This window comes from Lutra lutra, chromosome X (genome assembly GCF_902655055.1).
Source record: "Lutra lutra chromosome X, mLutLut1.2, whole genome shotgun sequence".
In the NCBI taxonomy this organism is placed as follows: Eukaryota; Metazoa; Chordata; class Mammalia; order Carnivora; family Mustelidae; genus Lutra; species Lutra lutra.
The window spans coordinates 17143522-17165838 of NC_062296.1; the positions used below are offsets into that span (position 1 = coordinate 17143522).

The 22317-nt window shown below is 40.5% G+C and overlaps 1 protein-coding gene across 5 annotated transcripts in view; it reads right to left on the reverse strand.

Annotated features, from left to right (window-relative positions):
• Window positions 1-22317, reverse strand: part of PHF6 (PHD finger protein 6) — a 47494-nt gene that overhangs the window by 19404 nt on the left and 5773 nt on the right. For all 5 annotated transcript variants that reach the window (XM_047715695.1, XM_047715694.1, XM_047715693.1 and 2 more), the window contains 2 exons: window positions 9700-9833; window positions 9365-9408 (listed from right to left, as the gene is read on the reverse strand). In XM_047715695.1, the coding sequence (XP_047571651.1) occupies window positions 9365-9408; window positions 9700-9833 (178 nt within the window). The remainder of the gene's footprint in view (window positions 1-9364; window positions 9409-9699; window positions 9834-22317) is intronic.

A 22317-nucleotide genomic window follows, 5' to 3' on the forward strand; every position in this document is an offset into this window, starting at 1 on the left:
CTGAGATCTGACTAAACATTAGAAACCTTTGCATGGGGGCACCTGGGTGGCTCAGTTGGTTGGGTGGCTGTCTCTTACTTCGGGTCAAGTCATGATCTCACGGTCCTCTGATGGGGCCCCGCATGGGGCTCTGCACTCAGCAGGGACTCTGCTTCAGGATTCTCTCCCTTTCCTCTCCCTTTGCCCATCCCCCCGCAACTTGCGCGCGCGTGCAAACGCTCTCTCTCTCTCTCTCTCTCAAATAAATAATAGATCTGTAAACAAAATAAAACAAAAACAAACCAAAAAAAAAAAAAAACCCCACAAACCTTTGCATGGCACAAGGCACCATAACAGAAATAGAAGACAAATGATAAACTGGGAAATCATTCCTATTTAGTGATGGAGAATTAATACCCCCATTACAGAAATCACTCACTCACAAATCTATTTCAAAAGGACAAACCCAGAAAGAAAAATGCACAAAGGACAGAAACTGGCAATTCACAGAAAAAATATAAATGACTGAAAAAAACTTGAACAGTAAGGCCAACCTTACTAGTGATAAGAGAAATGGAAATTAAATGAGATAACAGGATTTGCAAAAATTAAAGACTGATAAGGTCCAGCACACAGGCAGGAAATACACTGTTGGTGGGAACGTAACCCACCTGGGTGTGATAGTCCTTTCCCCAAAGTTAAATGCAAACCCCTTTTTAAAACTTTATCCTATAGAATCACTCCTGTAGGTAAGTAAGCATATATGTACAAGGAAGATCAATGCAGTCTCATTTGTTTTAGTGAAACAAATAGATGTAAATGATTTTATTTGATAGAGAAATCCTTAAATAAACTATGGTTCTATTTATTCTATGGAAAAAAGAATGAGGTCAACTGACAGGAAAAAAGACAAAATTGCTTCAATGGAAAAAAAGCAAAAAGAATGCGGTCAATCTGTAACCACCAATAGGGAAGGAGGTCTGTGATCAATCACAGAATTAAAAAAGCAAGAAGCATCATAGTATGTACATCAACTCTGATGCCACCGTATTTATCAGTAAGTGTGAGCAGACACTATCTACACAGGTTTGTATGGAGGTAAACAAGGCTCTGGGGAGATACCCACCAAACTTACTACCAATTACTCCTCAAGAAAGTGACTTCAGGGCAAGGGGAGGGCTTATTGATCTGCTTTAATTTAGTATTATTGTACTATTTTAATATGAAACAATGGACAATGAACTACTAACATAACCGAAAGAACTTCCATCATCCAATGCGGTGAAAGGAGGGTAAACTCATCACCACTGATGGGAGTACAAGCTAGCCCAACCTTCCAGAAAGTAACACGGCGACAGGCCTCAGGAACCTTAAGAAGACTGAACCCTTCAACCTAGTGACTGGACTTTGGGAAATTTACCCTAAAAAAAAAAAAAAATCACTGAAAATGCACATGGAAAAAGGAGCATGAGGCTAGTCACAGCGCCTTTGTTTAAATTTTTCACGGTTACAACAGGTCCACCCCCATTTCAAAAGTCTGAAAATGTTTTAATATTGAATTTTGTTTCCTTCTTCAGTAATAATTATAAAGGAACTCTGCATAAAAACGGTAAAAATCTCCCTTTCCACCTTCTAATTCTGCCTGCTCGGCACTCCCAGTGGCGCCGTGACTTTCTTGCCACCCCTCCCCTTCTCCCTCCCTCAAGTAACCCCCCTTAACTGCTTTTCTTCTCAACCTCAAGAGTTGAGAGCCTCGTTTTGGATCCTTGTTCTGCCAGACTGCGTGTCCTCTTGCGTCAGAGCCACCTCACAGGGCCCAAGAATGAACCGGATGCGTCCGTCCGTGTAAAGAAGTGAGTTCAAGAACAGCGCCTGGCTGGTGAGACCCTCTCCGTATCTGTTAGCTACTGTTTTCCCCGTGTGTGCAAATGGGTTTTTTAAAAGGAGACACGAACAAATGGCATCCTAAGTATCCTATTCTGCATCTTGCCCTTTTCTGTGTTATCTCTAAATTGGAAAGAGCCCAAATCTAAGAGCTCACATTTCAGCTTCTGGAGTTCTGACTGTGCCACATGTGCTCTGCAAATTATACACGCGATCGTGCTGGAGCCTCACCACCTGCCCGCGAGGTTCTATCCGCCACCATCCGGATCCCTCATTTTTACAGATAAGGAAAAGTTCGGAAAGGTTAGATGACTTTAGCCAGGGTCACAAAGCTTGGAAGTGGCAGAGCTGGGACAAATCTATGCCAGTGAGTTCCGACACGCTTCTGAAGTGGTAATATCCACTGTCACAGAAGTACACCATTTCAGGTGCTCCAAAAGTTAGAAAGAGGACGGTTTTAATCTGCTTCTGTCTGCAGAGCAAGGCTCTGGAAGGGTACTTAGGAAATGGCCAGCAGTGGTTGCGTTTAGCAAAGGAATCCGGGAACAGATAGAAGGGTAAGGATGGGAGGAAAGCTCGCAAACAGTGGATACTCTTGGCATATTGTTGACTCTTGTACAACGTGCATATACCTTTTCAAACAAATGAAAGCAATAAAAAACCAAAACCTTACCCTTATGTTCACAGCTTCAACTCCGACAAATCCAGGCTGGTAAGGGAGGTGACAAAACAAGGCTGTGCTCCTTCCTGGGCCACCAAGCATTCCCATCCACTTGCTGTGAGCACAGCTCCTAAACATCTCTGTCACCTCAGAAAGGCCAGGCTCCTGTCTGTTACCCTTCTAACTGTCACTAGGAGGCACAGCAGTGACCAACTGACCAGGGCCCCAACTCTCCTCCTCCTAGTCCTGTCAAGCCCGACCTGTTCCTTTACCAATTCTTCCTATTCAGTACTTTTCCCGTCTTCTAACCTCCTGGTTTTAGCTCCATTGCCTTTCCTCCCCCAAAGTCTCACATCAGGTAGAAAGGACCCCTGGATAGAAAGTCTGAAGACAGCCACCTACCAGGTCTTAAAACTTGGTAAAGTTAGTTAATGCTCACGAGGTGAAGTCTCCCGGTGTATCAAATGGAACTAATGCTCACACCTTCCTGAAAAGGATGCCTTAAGTAAATGTGAAAAATGCTTTGTAAACTAGAAAATTCTATTCAGATGTTAGTTATTCTTGTCCTACCTTGTGTAGCCTGTAAGCTCTTTGTCAAAGGGCTTATTTTCTAAATTGCCCAATGCGCCCACAGCCAGGAGGCGCTCAATAAATGTGTGTTGAAATTATTTTGAAAACAAGAGCAAAATGACGAGCATTAAGGCTGGGGGGCAAGCGTCACCACCTCTGCTTTGCATCTATAGGGCTGCGACCACAGGAGGCCTGGAGGTCACTTGCCCTGCCTTCACCCATGGAAACGTGATGTGCTTTTGCTCGGCTTCAACTCTGCTTTCCGCTTTGTCGGTAAAGTTGGGAGATAAATGATTTTATGCATATTCATATACAGATGCATATATAAACACATAACATACATCAAAAATAGTAATTCTTAACCATGTGTGCTAAAATGAAATAGGTCTGGAATTTCAGTCCCAAGTATCCAGAGGAAGTAGGTGACGGGTGCAGGTGAAACAAGACCGGCCGCGAGCGGATGACTGCTAAAGCTAGGTGATGGGGCTTTTTCTCAAACATACTTTTGTGTATGTCTGAAACTTCTGATAATGAGCTTGTAGAGCGTGCTGAGCGAAAGATAAGCGTACAGTGCCTAGCACAGCACTCTGCACGGGGGTAGTCAACAAAGCTGGTGAATCGAAGAAAAAATAGGGAGTCAGTTCTAGCAGAGGGCACAATGTGAATACATCACTAAAATTTTCCAAGTTAAATCCCAAATACAGCGTAAATTCTATTACCTTCCAAGGAAGAACGCATGAACGTAGTACTTACTGAGCCCCCGACTCTGTCCCCGGCACACTGCTAAGGCCCTTACACATGTTATTTCATTTAATCCTTACGATAGTTCTTCCAGGTAGGGTTGTTTTTTTTTTTTTCAATTTTACAAATGCAGTATCTAAGGCTCCAAGAGATACTAAATCACTTGCCCAAGACCATGTGACTAATAAGTAGCAGAGCTAAGATTCAAATATAGATCTGATTTCAGAGCCCATATTCAACCAGTGTACAAAACTGCCTTTCTAGCACTTCCTAAATCTACTCAATGCTACAAAACCTAAAAGGTTTTTAAAGACATTGGTATCATAGTAAAACCTCCCTAAACTTCCATTTGATACAAGTAATGAAGACTGGAAGGCGCAGCACATTCCAGAGAAAACAAACGAAAAGAAAATACTAAGGGAATATTCAAGCAGGCAAAGGCTTCGAATCTACATGGATAACAACACACAATATACTTCTAATGTAACTATGATGACTCTAGTTCTTGAAACACAAATTGAGTTAAATGATTTGACAATATAAACAGTTCCAAACTGGAGGCACCTGGGTGGCTCAGTAGGTTGGGCCTCTGCCTTCAGCTCAGGTCATGATCCCAGGGTCCTGGGGTCAAGCCTTGCATCAGGCTCTCTGCTCCGCAGGGAGCCTGCTTCCCCCCCACCCTACCTCTGCCTGCCTCTCTGCCTGCTTGTGATCTCTCTGTCAAATAAATAAAATCTGTAAAAAAAATTTGTAAAAGCAATAAATAAAATCTGTAAAAAAAAAAATTTCCAAACTGTCCGTTAAAGATGAGCTCTTCCAAGGTTAGGCACAAAAGAGTCCCTTACATTGTCTTATGGCCACTGCAAGTAATTACGGCACTTATCACTAAGCTATTTTTTTATTTGAGATTTTTATTACTTATTTATTTGACAGAGATCACAAGTAGGCAGAGAGGCAGGCAGAGAGAGAGAGGGGGAAGCAGGCTCCCCGCTGAGCAGAGAGCCTGATGCGGGACTCGATCCCAGGATCCTGGGATCATGACCCGAGCCGAAGGCAGAGGCTTTAACCCACTGAGCCACCCAGGCGCCCCACCACTAAGCTATTTTTAAGTAATTTCAGACTTATAAAAATTGACAGAAACAATTCCTTTATACTCTTCACCCAAATGTTAACAACTTACCACATCGGCTTTATCATTCATATACTATTTTCTAAGGGTTTAAGATGCAAGCATGATGCCCCTTTACCTCTAAGTACTTCCATGTGTCACCACTGTATTTTAATCAGCTCGTCACATATCTGTCACTAAATGATGTCCCCCCCAAAAACCCCAAACCCTGTTTTATTAATTCATCTTGTGCTACTAACATCCAGTAGGAGAGCAATCACAAGCGACAGAAAGGTCACCCCAAAATAAGTGATGCATTACATACCATGCTTTGTTTCAAGCCAAAGGAAAGAGATCACAGACATCTCTTGAGTGTCCATCCTGAGCACAACATTCTGTACTGGGTAGTTCAACAAAAATAATAAGCCACAAGTTTGGCTACCTATGATGTCAAGAACCCAAACTGAGCCGAGATTCTGTTTGTGATCACGACTTTAACAATCTACACATTCTTGCTGCAAGGAGCTAGCTCAGCCTCTACTCTGCTTCCTATCTCACCACAGATGACTTTGCTCCATGTAAATTATTAAACAGAAAAGCTTTAACCCCTTAATGAAAAGGGTTTTAGAAGAACCACAAGAGGTAATCACAGTTCCTTGTAGGTACTCAAACGTTTACTGATGACAAGCTGTCATGTTTAACTACTTCTACAATTCAGAAACTAGCAGCAGTTACAAGCTAGAACTACATGCTATTGCTAATGTTTGACATTTTTAAAATACTGCTTTAGAATTTAATTCTGGCTTTTCCTATCCAATTTTAATGTATAAATTCCTATTCTTTTAAAGATTTTTTTTTACTTATTTGACAGAAAGAGAACATGTTGGGGGAAGGGGCAGAAGGAGAAGCAGACTCCCCACTGAGCAGGGTGCCTGATGTGGGGATGTGGGGAGGGATGTGGGGCTCAATCCCAGGACCCTGAGATCATGACCTGAGCGGAAGGCAGATGCCCAACAAACTGAGCCACCCAAGTGCCCCAATGTATAAATTCCTATTAAGACTAGGAGGGTACTACACAGTTTTTAAAGTACTCAACGACCACGTGTGGCTAGTGGCTACCATATTGGACAGTGCAAATAGAGAACACGTCCATTGCCACCATAAGTTCTACTAGACAGCCTTGCTGAACCATTAGTTCTGTATCCCCTTGTAAAAAGCTCTGCGCCTGACATGGGGCCCTGCGCATGACATCCACGTCATTCACTAAACCACTGCTTCTCAAACTTTAACGTGCACACGAACCACCTGGGATCTCGTCAAAGTGGCGATGCCTATTTTGTAGGTCAGGGGTGGGGCTTGAGATTAGGCGTTTCTAACCAACTCCCAGATAATGCCAATTTTGCTGGCACACTGACTATGCTACCTTCCTCCCTTCCATTCTACCAATCATTCTACCCCCACATCAGATTTTCTGTAGTGCACAGCCTATAGCTCTTTTCTCCTTCCTAGCCCCTGCTGCATCCTGGGTGACTTCAACAGCCTCTGGGGACAATCCTAGCAAGTTCCTTGACCTTCAGTGGTGTTCTCCATCAACTACCCAATTCTGATAATCACATCCAGACACCTTCACAATCACCTAAAAATGGTTCTAACCTCTGAAATCACTATAAATCACACACACTTTGGGACCACAAAATGATTGCTTTCCCGAGTACTTTCATTCTCATTGACCTTCAACCTTATCAGGAAACCCAATCTATTAACTCCTTCCTATTTCCTTTTTTCCTGCCTTCACTTCCCTCAGATTTTTGCCTTGCAGATATCCTAAACTCCCTTTTGCCATTACTTGTTGAACCCATTTGGCAAAATCCCAGTTCTGATCTAACCAACTAATCCCTCTCTCTGTGCCACACAAAGAATCCTGAAGTGCTGAAGGAAGTCACACAACCTGAGGGTATCACTATGTCAATTAATGGTTAACAACCTTAACTGAGCCCTCTATCCACTCTGGAAACCTTACATTTCTCTAGGCAAACTTCCTCTCCCAGTCTTCACAACTATTCTTTCAAACTTTCTCCTCCCGCCTTTAATTTCCAACCCTCAGGCCTCACCCTACGTTCTCCCTCACAGAGAAAACAGACCAGTTAGGAACCATCCCCCCTCTTCCCTCTCTCCTATTACAATGGAAATGTTCTCTTATCACAGGACAATCCTTCTGTTCAAGCACTGAGTCTCCCTCCTTCCCAGACCTTCAATCTCTTCTCGCCTATCACAGCCTCTCTCATAAGCATTTACATATCAACTAATCCGCTACCCTCCAAAAAAAAAAAAGGCCAACTAAGTGAAAGAAGCTAACCTGAAAAGGCTACGTAGGGTATGACTCCCACTATATGACATTCTGGAAAAGGCAAAACTGTAGACAGTAAAGAGAGTCTCAAATTTAGTATTTCAAAACACAGTTCATATTACATCAAACTCATATGAACAGACTGAATTACAGAGGATTTATCATTTTAAGTATTAGCAAACTAGATTACTGAGCTGACGGCAAATGACGGAGAGACACTGCCACGGGTATCAATTCCTCTCTGCTGCACAAACTACCATCCTGAAACACAATCCTAGAAACCCCAACCATAAATTATAATCATAAAGTAGATTTCCTATTAGAGCTCCTGTTTTCCTACTAGAACAATGGTTTCCTAGTAGAACAATGAAATACCTGGAAATTCTGTTTCTAACAAAGCCCTCAATATCAAGTAAATTAAAGCTACATAAAAGTGATAAAAGCCAAAAGTCAATAAATACAAACTCTGAAATGTCTTTAAATTGCAAAATTATGCTTCAAGTTCTACAATGTGAATGTGAACACATTGTGCATACATCAATACGGCATGAGGTCCCAGAGTGCTACGGAAGTATACACTGAACCCCAAATTCAAAACAACTGTATCATGAATTTGAATTTTAAGAACCTGCCAGTTACATTAAAAAACAGTCATCTTGAAAAGTATTAATTTAGATCTTTCTCGTTAAGTTTCTGAAAGCAAAAAGGTGGTCAAAATTCTTTTACTTTACGCAGCCTGCAGTGACTTTTCCCTACCACTAGATGGTACTATCGGCTTCAGAAAGCTAGAGAATAGAAGGGAAGCCGGCTCCACTAAACATGGTTGCCACACTCAACTCTCCTGCCCCAGAGCAGCCTATACTTGGGTTCCTCAGAGCCTTTAACTCTTAACCCTTGCTTTACCATACACATCTGGTCACCACAGTCTTAAAGAGAATCAAACACATTGTTAAAATCTAAAGTAATGAAAGGTGGCCAAGCTTCCTCTTAACCTTTGAACAAGGTCTTCTACTGAATTCTAGAACTGAACGAGGAAAAAAAAAACCAAGGCAAACAGTGTAAAGGTTTCTCAGTAGTACTTTATCACCTCTAAAATGTTCTGTTCTTACTATTTATCCAATCTGTTTACCTTAAAGACAAGTTTTTTTTAAGTCTACACTACACTAAGTACTGGAACTAATCTAGAGTCCCAAAATGGAGGATATAGCCACGATCTAAGATACCAAAGAGGGTGACAAACTCTTAATAGGCTAATACAGATAATTAGGTAAACCCTAATGCGGGAAACCACTTCCTAAATCGACAGGTTCAAACCATTCTAATTCTAAGCAACATGTTCTCAGAGGCTACCAAAAACCAAATATCTCTAATTTAACTGGAAGGGTAGAACAATCTCAGATTAAAACTAAGCCTTTCTATATAGCTAGTGAAAGTATCAAAACCGTATGTTTGCAAAGGCATGAACCAAGTCAGAGTTCAATTTGAGAACTTTCCATCCCTTTCAAAGACCAAGGACAACTTGGCTAACTATTTATAAACACCCCAATGTTGTTTTATATAAATTTAAGGAGAAATAAACTATAAAGTAATTTTAAAAGTTAACATACTTTAAGATTGATCGCTTCTTATGAACATGTATTTTCAAAAAAAGTACAATGTGTACAATTGTACAAAAGTACAAAAAGTACAAAAAAGTAAATGTTAAAAATTTAACAGGAAGGCTGGTAATCACATAATGTACCAGTAACTCTAGCTCCTCCGACAGTAGTTAAGGATCCCAATTATTACCTTTACAATCTACTAACACTTACATGAACAGAGAAATCCAAAATCACTAGCATCCTTTTTTTTCCTAAAGAGAAAATATATCTCAACGTACTCCTTACAAGAACTTCAGGGGTAAATATTTTCTCAAAAATCCAGATCTCTTTCACTATGCACATTGTTTATCCTAACACTTTTCTTAATTCTTTGAAATATATTCGCTATTGAGATACACCTTATGGTAAAAATTAGTATAGTTAGAATTCACTCAAATCTCTTCCTGATGTTGAAAAGTGGCTGCACAACGTACCTTCAGCATTATGTGCAGTTTTCTTGTGTTTCCGGCAATAAACCCTATAAACAAACAAACAAACAAACGAGGAAGTCAAAAATTACCAAGCCGACAAACTAAACTCTTTTTCAGATTAAAAAAATGAGCAGTACACTTCACCCCATTCACAAGCTGGATTCCAAAAATCTTATTAAACGTCCTATGCCATGGGTCTAACCATTCAACTCCTTACCAGAAACACCCTTTACAATGATGATGAAATGCTTTGAAATGGGAAAAACTTTTACAAAAGCCTAAAGAAAGTATGACTGCTAAAAAAAAAAAAAAAACTAAAAGAGAAGTTAAATAATTACATGTAAATTCCTTGTGAAGGTTTCTCCCGTATTTGAGCTTTATCATGCAGCGCACAGTGGTAGTGGTACGTCCTGTGACATGTTTTCACATCACAACCAATTGTGGCTCCAGGACAATGGCACAAAGAGCACATCTACAGCAAAACAATAAAATAATGATTATTAGTGTGCGATTCTGCTAAGGCCATGATGGCAGGTTAGAGGCATATCAATCTCTGTCAAGGAAAACAAACTGGTTATTAAAAAGTTTTGTAACTAATAATGCGATTTTTCTTGTTTTCTTGCCTAGAAATAATCTGAATAAAATTCTACTAGGGGTACTTTCTCCCCCAAGATTGAATGCTGACAAAATGAATGGAATATTATTAATGTCTACTGTTTCACTGTGGTCAAGAGAAAATTTGAAATGTTGCGAATCAGGACTGTAAGCTGTATGTCACTTAGACCTTTTCACAATCCAGATTTTCCTGGAAATGGGCAACTGTGGAAAATGTCTCATACCAGAAAAAAATTTTTCCTTCACATTTCTCCTTAATGAAAATCTTTGGGGGGGGAACCCTCACATATTATTGGGGAACTTGGTAAAATCAATTTCAAGTGAGCGAAGAAGGATAAAAAATTAAGTAGATATTTAAATATCTCAAGCTCTAAAAATATTTTGTGATGTCAAATTGACTGTGAAAATACACTCATCTATTTTAATTTAATCTATGTTACTTACCTCTTGTGTTATGAATTCAGGCAGATAGAAGAACAGACTCTTTAAACATATTTTAATGTAATTTACCTTTTGACATTATTAGATAATTCCTATTGTTTAACTAGCTCATGCTCTCAATTTACAAAAAAGCTCTTTAAAAAAAAGCACATAATAATGACTGTTAGTGGTTTTGATTAACGTATCATCGTACACGGTACTGAGTGGACTTTTAATGAGCTATTCTCCTGAGCTATAAATGCCATGCCAAAATAAATTCACTGTAAGGCAAATCTTAAAAACTGTTTCTTGGTTGCTAGATACCTCATTTGGAACTGTTCTCATTCCTCTATTAATTTTAATATAAAGAACACTTACCACCCTAACTTGTGGATTACTTGCCCCCTAAGCAATTTGGGTATACTGGGAAGCTAATATAAATTCCAATAAAATTCCTTACACTTCTCTAAGCAAGTCAAACACTCAACCTCTCATTCAAACTGTCATTTAAGAAATACTCCTGTCTGAGTCAGAAACATTCTCAATACAGGTACATTCCAGAAAACATGAGGGCTAGTGCCCATTATTAACATTAGAGAAACACTCCCATTTCCTTAAATACAGAAACTTCAGAGTATTACTGTAAAAAGAAATACTGTGCCAAATTATCAAGCAGGAAAAGCTGTTAAACACTTCTGGGAAGCTTATAAATTTTTGAGAAGGTGCAGCATTTGTACTACAGCTTAATTATGAAGTTTTCTCATTTTAGCAAATTATATTTTTCATCAAAAAACACACATTACAGACATTTTGGAAAACATGAGGGCAAAAGAAAATTAAAACAAACAAACAAACAAACAACAACAACCTAACTCCTGCTTACCAGAGATGCACTTACGGTATGTTACAATGTTTACATGCAAGTATGTGTCTATGTAATTCTGTACATACTATTTTACAACCTCTTTTTTTTTAATCTAACCAGGTTGAACATTACTCCACCTCATTAAGAACTCTACTGTAAATAGTTCATCTTGAAATTTCATCAAAAATGGGTTTGCACAGGTACATTTTGAAGAAACGATTTTGAATTCAATTATCGAGCAAAAATGAAAGGAGGGGAGGGACTGTTAAAAATACTGTACTTGGCTCGACGCTGGCAAAAATACAGTGACACGGGCACTCTCATATCCTGCTGGGAATCACTACACTCTGCATAGCAGCTTTTGCCATATTTATAAAAAAGCTTTTAAAAAGTTCTTATTTCCTGATCCACTAACTTTACTTCTATTAATCTAGTCTAAAAAAATTAGATTCAAATGATTTATATACGTATCATCTTCACTGCAGAATTATTTGCAATAGTCCAAAATGTAAAACCACTCATGGAAAACAACTGAAAAATCTTTGAATTATAGCACACCCATAGGTAGAAGTCTATAGACATGCTCCAAAGAAAACTTAAGGGCATGGGGAAATGTTTATGTATGAAGAATAAAGCAGGCTACAAAACTCTGTTAATTATGATCACAGTTGGGTTTATAATAAATTCTTTGGGGGCACCTGGGTGTTCATTTGTTAGGCGTCTGCCTTTGGCTCAGGTCATGATCCCAGGGTCCTGGGACTGAGCCCCGCATCAGGCTCCCTGCTCAGCGCAAGCCTGCTTCCCCCTCTCCCACTCCCCCTGCTAGTGTTCCCTCTCTCGCTGGGTCTCTCTCTGTCAAATAAATAAATAAAAATCTTTTAAAATTTTTTTAAAAACCCACAAATTCTTTGAAAATGGGAGGAAGCAAATATAGCAAAATGCTGAGGGACTGTCACTAGGTGGCTGGTTTTCTTTACAATTTCCTGTATTTTCTGATGTTTTTTCCTACAATGGGTAAAAATACTTTCACATGTAAAAAATTATTCTTGGGAGAATACACTAGCCAATGCTTTTAATACCCATCTGTCAGTTTGTTGAGAATAAGAAGGAAACCAAATGTCCAAAATATATCAAAAATTTGTCTTTGCTGGTTCTCAGTTTAAATCTGCCCAAAGTATCACGAGTTAACTACAGTAATTTAGGACAGATACAATTTCTAAGTGAGAAGAAGCTCATTCTCACTTTTGTCAGTTCCTCAAGGAAGAAAGGAAGAAGATGTTCCATTAAAAATGGTCTCCAAGAGTGGAAAATTCTCTTTAAGGTTAGCAGTAGGAATTTTTCTCAATTAGAATTTACTGGATCTATTTTAAGCAGCATTCATATAAAAGCTGAAACACCCACTTGTATATGAAATTCTGGCAAGATGCTAACCAAATAGCAAAAAGTACCCATAAGAAAACAAAATATACAATTTAAACATCGTTGTGTGCCTATGAACACAAAATGGAGACACAACTGTTACCTTGAAGTGTACTACGCTATACATCCTAACCCCTAAATAATTCTTCTATCTCTAAACTCCTGTGGGACTTAAGATATAGTATTCATTTTTTGGCTCTTACCATTTTACTTCCTTGTGTGGCTAATTATATTTGTAAATGTATAGATTTTATCCATCAATTGTTTCTAGACTGAGTTTTCTGGAACACTGCCACTGTGCTTTGCAAAGTAGTGCTCGGTAAATGTGTTGACTTTAAGCTTCCTGTTACTGAAGATTTTAGTATCTCCCAGCATATTTTTTCCCATATATGTTTCTAAAACCTACAGATTTCACATAATAATCTTTAAACATGCCTACAAATTTAAACAGTCTGATCTAGAGTTTGGAAAGGTACAACTGAGAAGAACAGTCCAGTAGAAGGGGCATAGAAGGCACAGAAGTGAGACTATTTGGGAGGCACAGATTAGCCCTGTAAGATACAAGGTTGAGAATCAAAAGAGAGAAAAAGAAAAATTAAAGAAGTTGGGAAACCAGATAGGTGTCTGGTACACCTAAAAAAAAATTATGGGAGATAAAACAAAGATGACTTCTCTTGAAAAAAGTAGAGTCACAGGAACATGGGGGTCCCCAAAACGGCAAGGCAGCAGTGTGTTGGACCCAGGCAATGTCATCCCATATTTCTCTCTCTTTTTAAAAAGATTTTATTTATTTATTTGACACAGAGAGAGAGGGATCACAAGTAGGCAGAGAGGCAGGCAGAGAGAGGGGGGAAGCAGGCTCCCCGCTGAGCAGAGAGCCCCATGGGATCATGACCTGAGCCGAAGGCAGAGGCTTTAACCCACTGAGCCACCCAGGTGCCCCTACATAAAACATTTGCCCTCAAATTTGTCATGGTCCCTACTGGGCTCCTAGCAGAAGGACTGTGAGCTGCCATTTAATATCAAGTTTACACTACCCATGACTCTTGCAAATATGGGAAAATGAAAGTTAACCTGACAGGAACATGGTGAACTAACTGTGGACCTCTTCCCCCTGCAAAAATGTCTGTCCCACACAGCAAATACTCAGTTGAGGGCTGATTTCCTGCCCCCAACAGAAGTATAAATGTCAACTGTCAGCTTATCCTGTTCATACCCTGATTTCAAGCTCTTTAAGTAGAGGTGAAAATTTGTTGATAATGATTTTTCTTTTATTTTTCCTCCTCTCTTCAGTTTGCTACCTAGTAGACCTAGTAAGCCTCAAAACTCGAACACCTCTTCTGAAATGGGGAGCCTGGGGGGCGGGGAGGCCCCATCCTACTGCAGATGTTTGCACGTCATCTTTACAGTATGGCCAGAAGCTATACTAACTTTAAAATTTTTGCTAAAAGTTATATATATATTCAGGATATATGGCACAATATTTTAAAAATTAGTGAAATGCAAGTTAGTACCCTTTAACCAACATGTCTGCACCCTCCCTGCCTGTGGTAAGCACTATTCTAAAACCTGTGAGGCTATCCGACGCTAACGTCAAGCTGTACCCAACAAGCTGAGTCTCAAGGGGCTGACCCACAGATTAAAGAGGAACTAAGTCACACCCGAGAGCCGACAACGGGAACCGAAAGGACGATGACTTAGCTGAAGTCCTGCGGGAGCCAGACACCGGCATGTACCTGCTCCTCAGTCAGCTGAGCCAGGCCAGGGCTGAGATTCAGTCTGTAACAGGAAGAAGTCCTACGGAATAAAAGGAGAAATACTGCTTTCTCCGTAGCTATGGGTAAACCGCAGGGAAAACTCAACCAAGGGCACAGAGAGACACAAAGTGAAACTAAAATGAGATGCCCAACTTCTAGGATGGGCAGAAAGGGGTGGCTTTTGGGGGGAAAAGCTAGAGTCTGATGGCTAGCCAGAGTCATGGGGAAGCGAGGGACAAAGGGCTTGCTAAGACAGCTGTGCCCAGCTTAACTGCTGCGTACAGACCATGTGTATTGGGGACTGATCACCACCGTATAGATATAAATCCTCACGGCCAAGCAGTTACTACTCTTGACATCTGCTCCCCAAAAAGGGCTATAAACCTACGAGAACGCAGAAGAGGTTCCAAAATGAGACCTGTAGGCAAAGAAAACATCCCAAGAGCACTTGGGGTTGGGAACAGGCTACCTAGGCTATTTGCACAGGAGACATGAGACAAAAATAAAGTGAGGGCAGTTCACCTTACACCGGTGTCTATTGTTTTCAGTAACAGATAATTACTACCTCCAGTAAAAACGTGGGACAAGGCAGTTGGGGTAAGTTTTCCGAGCTGCCTAAAAAATGCTCCTAAACTCCAGGTTCACTGCTTTAAGTAAAGCAATGGAATCCCTCACCTATCCAGTATGGTTAGAATGCTCAGTGACCTCTGAATTATCTGGTTAAGTGACAACTGTCTGATTTACCGGTTATAAATTCCTAAAAAGAAAGGCGTCTGGGTGGCTCAGTCAGTTGAGCGACCAACCCTTGATTTTGGCTCAGGTCATGGTCTCAGGGTCATGGGATCGAGCCCCTCACCAGGCTCCACACTCAAAGCAGAGTCCACTTGAGATTCTCTCCCTCTGCCCCTCTTCCTGCTCTCCCTCACGCTCTGTCTCTCTCTAAAAGTGGATAAATAAATCTTTAAAAAAATTCCTATGGGGTGCCTGGGTGGCTCAGGTCCTGATCTCGGGGTCCTGGGATCGAGCCCCATGTTGGGCTCCCTGATCCCAGGGGAGTCTGCTTCTCCCTCTCCCTCTGTGCTCTCTCTCAAATAAATAAATATAATGTTTTTTAAAAAAAATTCCTAAAAAGAATAGCACTGCGTGGTGGGGAGGAACATGAACTCAGGACTATTTCTGGTTTATGCTAGAGCTACAACTGAAAAAAAAATAGTCCAGTGTTTTCAAGAGGGTCTTATAAAAACACAAACTTCACATTATCAATAATAATAAACTCTGCATAATAATTAGGTCTAAATGGAAAGCTGGAAAGCAAAAAGGACATCTGAAAGCCATCAAAGTCATCAGAAAAAAACACACCTGATAGGGTAGGACCTTAAATCCCAAGTGCTTCTAAAAAACAGCACTACTGAAAAGTACTTGTTTTTACTAGAGTAACAGACTAAATCTAAGCCGTTACTGAACAAATCAGTTCAGAAATCTTTTCAGAACCGGAGGGCCATGAACTAAGTAAGCCTGTCGAGTTCTTCCTCAACCTAGTCCCATGACCTTGCTGTGAATATCACATACTCCATACTCATACTTTATGAGTCATCACGATGAGAAATTTAAATTCTCTTACTGTAGCTTTTGAAGGGTATTTTTTTTGTTTCCACCTGAAAACATTCAGACCGAGTTTTTCTGGGCACAGATCAATAGGTTCAGGCTGTTCTCAGGGGTAGGTCTTTCAGGCTGAGGCTACTCTGGACTCTGAACATGCTGCCTGCTGTCCTTAATCAGGGAAGAACGTCAAATACATGGTCAAGTAAGTACCAAGACATCTCCCCAAACCAGACAAAAATTATTTTACATTACTGGTTTGGGTTCTCCTCCATTAGCACAAATAAATGAGAACTAGTTATGTAATGACATAAATTTCCAGTATTCCCAGTTACAAAGAAGTATTTAATGAAGGCAGAGGGGAAAAAAAATTAACTTATTCAATAATAGTCAAAGACTTGATTTTCTCCGTCATTGGACTTGAAGTTTCTCTTTCGCCTGATATTCATTCTCCTTAACCGTCTCCAAAGTAAAGCAAAATTCATTTTAATATAAATGACAGGTAAAATATTTGCACACATTAAAATTAATCTGCATGCCATAATCTGAGCTTTATAAAAAAATACACACTTAGATGAATACGCTCATGATGGATTTACACTTAGTTGCACAGATGACAATAAGGCCAGGAAATCTGCAGGAAAAATTTACCTGTTTTTCCACAAAAATACTCTTAGGCAGGGGTCCTGCAAGTCCAATCCAGCTCACCAGCCATTTCTGTAAATAATGTTTTATTGGAACACAGACATGCTCATTTCTTTGAGTATTGCCTGTGACTGAAACTGAGATACTATAGCTGGCAAATTCTTAAATATTTATAATCTGGCCCTGGACACAAAGTTTGCCGGTCACTCTCCTGAGGCAATGGTCCATAACCAAAAGTGTTCATCAGAAATCATTTGCAGGGGTGGGAGGCAGAGCGCCTGGGTGGCTTAGTTGGTGAAGTGTCTGCCTTTGGCTCAGGTCATGATCCCGGGGTCCTGGGATCTCTCACTCTCACATTCTCTCTCTCTCTCAAATAAATAAAATCTTTAAAAAAATTCTTTGGGAACCTTTCTCAAAAAATATACACCTGCAGTCCCCTGCACAGCCCACTCAGATTTCACAGCTGGTTCAGGACCACTGCTTGAAGGATTAGTAGCACCACTGACCGATCACCTGGCATCTTCTGCTTCTCTGTATGCAGTAAACAGAGCATTCTATGCACTGTGGGCACTCCATTTTGCCCTTACTGAATGCTAAATGAGCTATTCACTCTATTTTAAATAGCACTGGCATTTAATACTTACCTAATACTTTTGCCCACTTCCTCCTCCTTGAAACTCTTCCCCCTCTGACTTCTACGGCATCACTTTCCCACTGGAACACATTTCAAGTGTCACTTTCTATGAAGCCTTTTGACTTCTCAAGTAGAGTTACTGGTGGTCCTTTATCCCAGCTCTCCCGTGGCATTCTCTACATACTCCTAAGGCTAAACTGTATGTATTCATAGTGGCACCTACTAAAGTGTCTCACCTTATGCTTGGTACAAAGTAGGCACTAAATTAAATAACTGACAAATGGACAGAGAGATGAATTTTAGACTCTAGGGCAAGGGCGTGACAAATTCCATGCCTAAGGAAACAACAAAAATAATACCACACTGGGTCAGGGAATGTTGAAGAAACACGCAAACCCTCCTGGGTGAGGCATACACAGCTCTCCACCGTCCTGAACAAATAACCAACAGCATGTTTTCCCACTAGATTTCTCCCCTTCCTTTTCAAACCACTAGAGATGCAAACCACACCAGAGCACTGATTAACCAGAAAAGAGGCATTTTATGCTCTATCATTACTTCCCTGGCCAATCTACACCTAGCCCGTTATTAAGGTTTCCCACTGTTATCCAACTGGAGCTCTTCTCTCCTCAAATCCAGCAATCAGTGAGTGTCCGTCTATTCATCAGAATGCTACTGAGCCCAACTGAGACACCAAGGTCTGTGCCAAGTGTCTTCCATGCGTTAGCCCCACTTACTCCTATGCTAGGCCGGAAGAAGTCTCTACCCTCCCAGAGACCAGAATATAGTGGGGAAGAAAGGCTTGCACACATGCAACAAACACAATGCATGTTATGTTAAACTCTACGACAGGGCGCCTGGGTGGCTCAGTGGGTTAAGCCTCTGCCTTCAGCTCAGGTCATGATCTCAGGGTCCTGGGATCGAGGCCCGCATCGGGCTCTCTGCTTGGTGGGGAGCCTGCTTCCCCCTTTCTCTCTGCCTGCTTCTCTGCCTACTTGTGATCTCTGTCTCCCTCTGTCAAATAAATAAAAATAAAATATAAAAAAAAAAAAACCTCTATGACAGAGGTGAAGTTTGAGCTGAACTCAAAAACAGAACTGAGAGGCAGCTAAGAAACAGCTAGGATGAATAACGTTAGTATGTGCACAGCAGTAGGGACACACAGAGGATGTTTGGAAAACCAAGAGGAGAGAGAATGAGATCAAGAATGGAAAAGGTAAGTTATGACTTCTGAAGGGCAGCCTCTGGGTATGATTTTGTATACATGAAGGCATCAGTGAAAGTTCGAAGTCAGGGAAGCAGAGATCCAGTTGTTAGCAGCAGTATGTTGGAAGGATGAGAAAAGGAAGACTAGGTACAGGGTAGCACTGCAAAAGAAAAGATAGCAGATGCGCGCCTGGGTGGCTCAGTGGGTTAAGCCTCTGCCTTCAGCTCAGGTCATGATCTCAGGGTCCTGGGATCGATCCCCGCATCAGGCTCTCTGCTCAGCGGGGAGCCTGCTTCCTCCTCTCTCCCTACTTGTGATCTCTGTCAAATAAATAAATAAAATCTTTAAAAAAAAAAAAAAAGAAAAGAAAAGATAGCAGAGACATCCCAGAAGGAGAACCAGTGTGACAGATACGTAAGAAGGAAGAGTTGAAGGTAAAGGATTCCGAAAAAGACTCAGGGTTCAGGGCAGGGCAAATGATGAATAATGGTTCAGACAGGCTGAGTTTTAAGACGCTGCTGCAGGACATCTATGTACAGCAGACAAACATGCTTCCATGATTATTTCATTCTCCACAGTGACTACTGTACATCACTTTTCTCCTGAAAACTGCTTTGCCCATCCCCATCCCCTCCTACCCAAGGTGAAATTCCTGCCTACGGTTTAAAGAACCTGCCATTATCCCACCTTACTCAACTCGATTCCATTACTGCAGGTCTCAGTGACCCATCCTGGTATTAACCTATTTTCTGGACTCATCCCCCTCCCCTTTTTTTAAACTTCACCATCTCTAGGAGGCAGTCTTACCTAAATAGGCAAGCCTCCTCCCACACAGAATAAAAAGTTCTATCTATGAATTGTCCTATATGCAGATTCATGGCATACCCAATATTTAAATCATAAACTCTCAAAATTAGATACCCATTTCTATAGGGCACCCAGCACTCCCCTGGAACCATATCAAATTGGTCTTCCCATTTTTAGAGGCCACAAAAAATGTCTTGAGGATAGCGAACAATCAGAATATTCTTACCTAGTACCTATATAAGATTTCTGTCCTAAAAACAATGTATTAATACATATGAAAAGGTATCTGATTATATCCTAAATCCAGTAGTATTTCCATATTTGTTTAAAAAAACTACTAAGCTCTAATATTTACATTTGTTTAAAATCTGATTTGGGGTTGGGTAGCTTAAAAGGCAGTCTAGTATAACCTGAGGCGATCAAGATTCTAGCTGTGCAGTCTACTGACTCTGAAGTCAAATGGCAGCTCTGCCATTTACTAGTAATAGGACCTTAGTCAGCTTACGTCACCGGCCTTAGCTTCCTCATCCCTAAAGGGAGAATTAAAACTTCCCATTTCACATTATGATGGTAAGGATTATAAAGAATCCTGTATTTAAAGTACTTTGCCACCATATTAAGTGTTCAGTAAATGTTAGCTATTTCTACTATTGGGGGGAAAAAAAAACAGGAAAAATGTTCAGAGGATTTCTTTAGACCTATAAAATTTAGTCCAAAAAGGGGAAAGTTTAGGAGTGACCTGAGTATACTCATCAAGTATATGAAAGACTTTCCAGTTTTATTAAAGAAAAAACCCAAATCTTTCCTTTAATGGAAGGAGAGAGACCTAGAATTAATGGCTTACATTAAGCGAGATAATTAAATTATAAAGGAGGACGAATTTCTCAATTCTGAAGAGTGTCATATAACTATGGTCATGATTCAAGCTGCTTGGGTAGAATCACCACCTCTGGATATATTTAAGAATAGCAGAGATGAAAATCTTATGTTGGATGGCTTGGAGGCAGCCTTGCATAGGGGGTGGGGAAGGTGAACCAAACGGCCTCTGAACTCCTGTTCTCAGAGTGATACATCTGACAGTTACCACTTCCAATAGTAACTATTATCCAGTGTAGATACTGCTAATGATCTCACCACCTAGCTTCATCCAGAAAGAGTATGTTCTTCAAATATACTCCTCCCAAGTATCTCCTTAAAAAAAAATGAAAACGGTGATGATGATTCATATAATTTTACTTGGAAATTCACATTTCTTGGCTAGATGGCTGGAGAATTAAGAGTAGATGGTACAGATGTGGCGTCTCCATATGGCTGCAAAAGAAACTGGAAACCACTCTGGAAAAATACGTATCTGTCTTAACTGCAAAAACAAAGACTCAAATGATAAAATCCTTAGTACCCTGGCAAATTCTTCCTGGTCCACCTTGGAGCCCAAAGGTAATGCAAAAGAGATGAATTTCCTCACACAGAATAACTTTCCTCCCCTGATCTTTGCAACTGACATGAAAACCTCTGAAAACTGCCTGTGGCAGTAAGAAGACAGAAACCATATACCTGTACCTCCTGTTCTGTGACCTCTCACTCTCTCAAGACTCTGACCCATCTGGTTACCTAAACACTTTCACCACAAGCCCCAGTCTCTTTTCCCTTTACTTTTCTTTGGGGCGAGTGGGCACCTATCTTAAGCCAACAGCAGGTATAGCCTGGAACCTGACCTGAAAGCACCCGGGGACCAGCACTCCTGTTTATTTTGACAGGTATTCATGACCTACTTTTCACCTAGAAGTCAAAGTTAAATATATGAATGCTGCTCTAGCCCTAGCCCCTACGTAGCTGATTTAAATTCTGACAGCTGGGAGAAGGGAAAGAAGCAAAACTACGTAGTAGGCTCAAGAGTTCTTTCCTTTTGACCCTATTCCTTACTACTAGATGCCCAAAGCCTCAAAACAGCTTTTTAAAACACCTTTCCTAGGGTAACTCTTTCTGTCTTTTATAGAACTGGTTAGCCATGGGACATCGCTGTTTAATAAGTGGTGATACAGCATTATCTTTTTACCACTGGCAAAAAGACAAATAAGTTAACGACCTAGCTAAAGTTACGTAATGTGTCAGTGGCAGAGTTATTTAAAAAAAAAAAAAAAAAAAAGCCTCATGACTTTCCCAGCCCAGCATGCTTTTCATTAGCCTACAATGACATCAGCAGGATATTATTATCTATAAACAATAACTACAGTGGTAGCTAGCATTTATCAAGTCCCAACCACGTGCTAGGCACCATGCTAAGTCCTGCCCAGCCTCTCTTTTAATTCTCACAATAGCCCTGTGAGACAAGTCCTGTCACTATCTCCTTTTAGCAGGGGAGGAAAAACATGGCGCAGAGAAGTAGATGACTTGCCCGGGGTCTTCCAGCTAGTCAGTGACAGAGCTAGGAGTCACATCCAAGTCTGTTACTTACTATAGCTTGTGGTCTGCACCTCCAATCTTCTTCCACTCCCTAGATCAAGGGACAAATTTAATTCTTTATAACTCACTACACTTGGGAAAAAATTAATTCCCCCCACCATACCATTAAAAATTAATCAAAACAATTTATATTAGTGAAGCTTGTACAAAGTTCTGATGCTGTCTTCACAAACACGTCCAAATAAATGAAATGCCCGCTGGATTTACCAACACTGCCAGATGTACACCGCTGCTTCATGTAAAACCAGGCACTGCGTTCGTTAATAATAAGTAACATCAGAGACCAAAACTGCTCCCGTTCGGACCAGAGCAGCCATGCCAAGTGACAAAAATGCTAACGACTCAGGATGTAGATGCATTTCCAGGCATATGCATAACGCCAGGGAATAAATGATGGGGTGATGAGGTTTACAGTACAACCACTTTCAGGTAAGTAGTATTCTTTCTTTACCTCTGAATTTGTTTTTAAAGACTAGGAAATAAAAACATACTGCTCTGGTTCTCAAAAATCAGCAAGCCATAAAA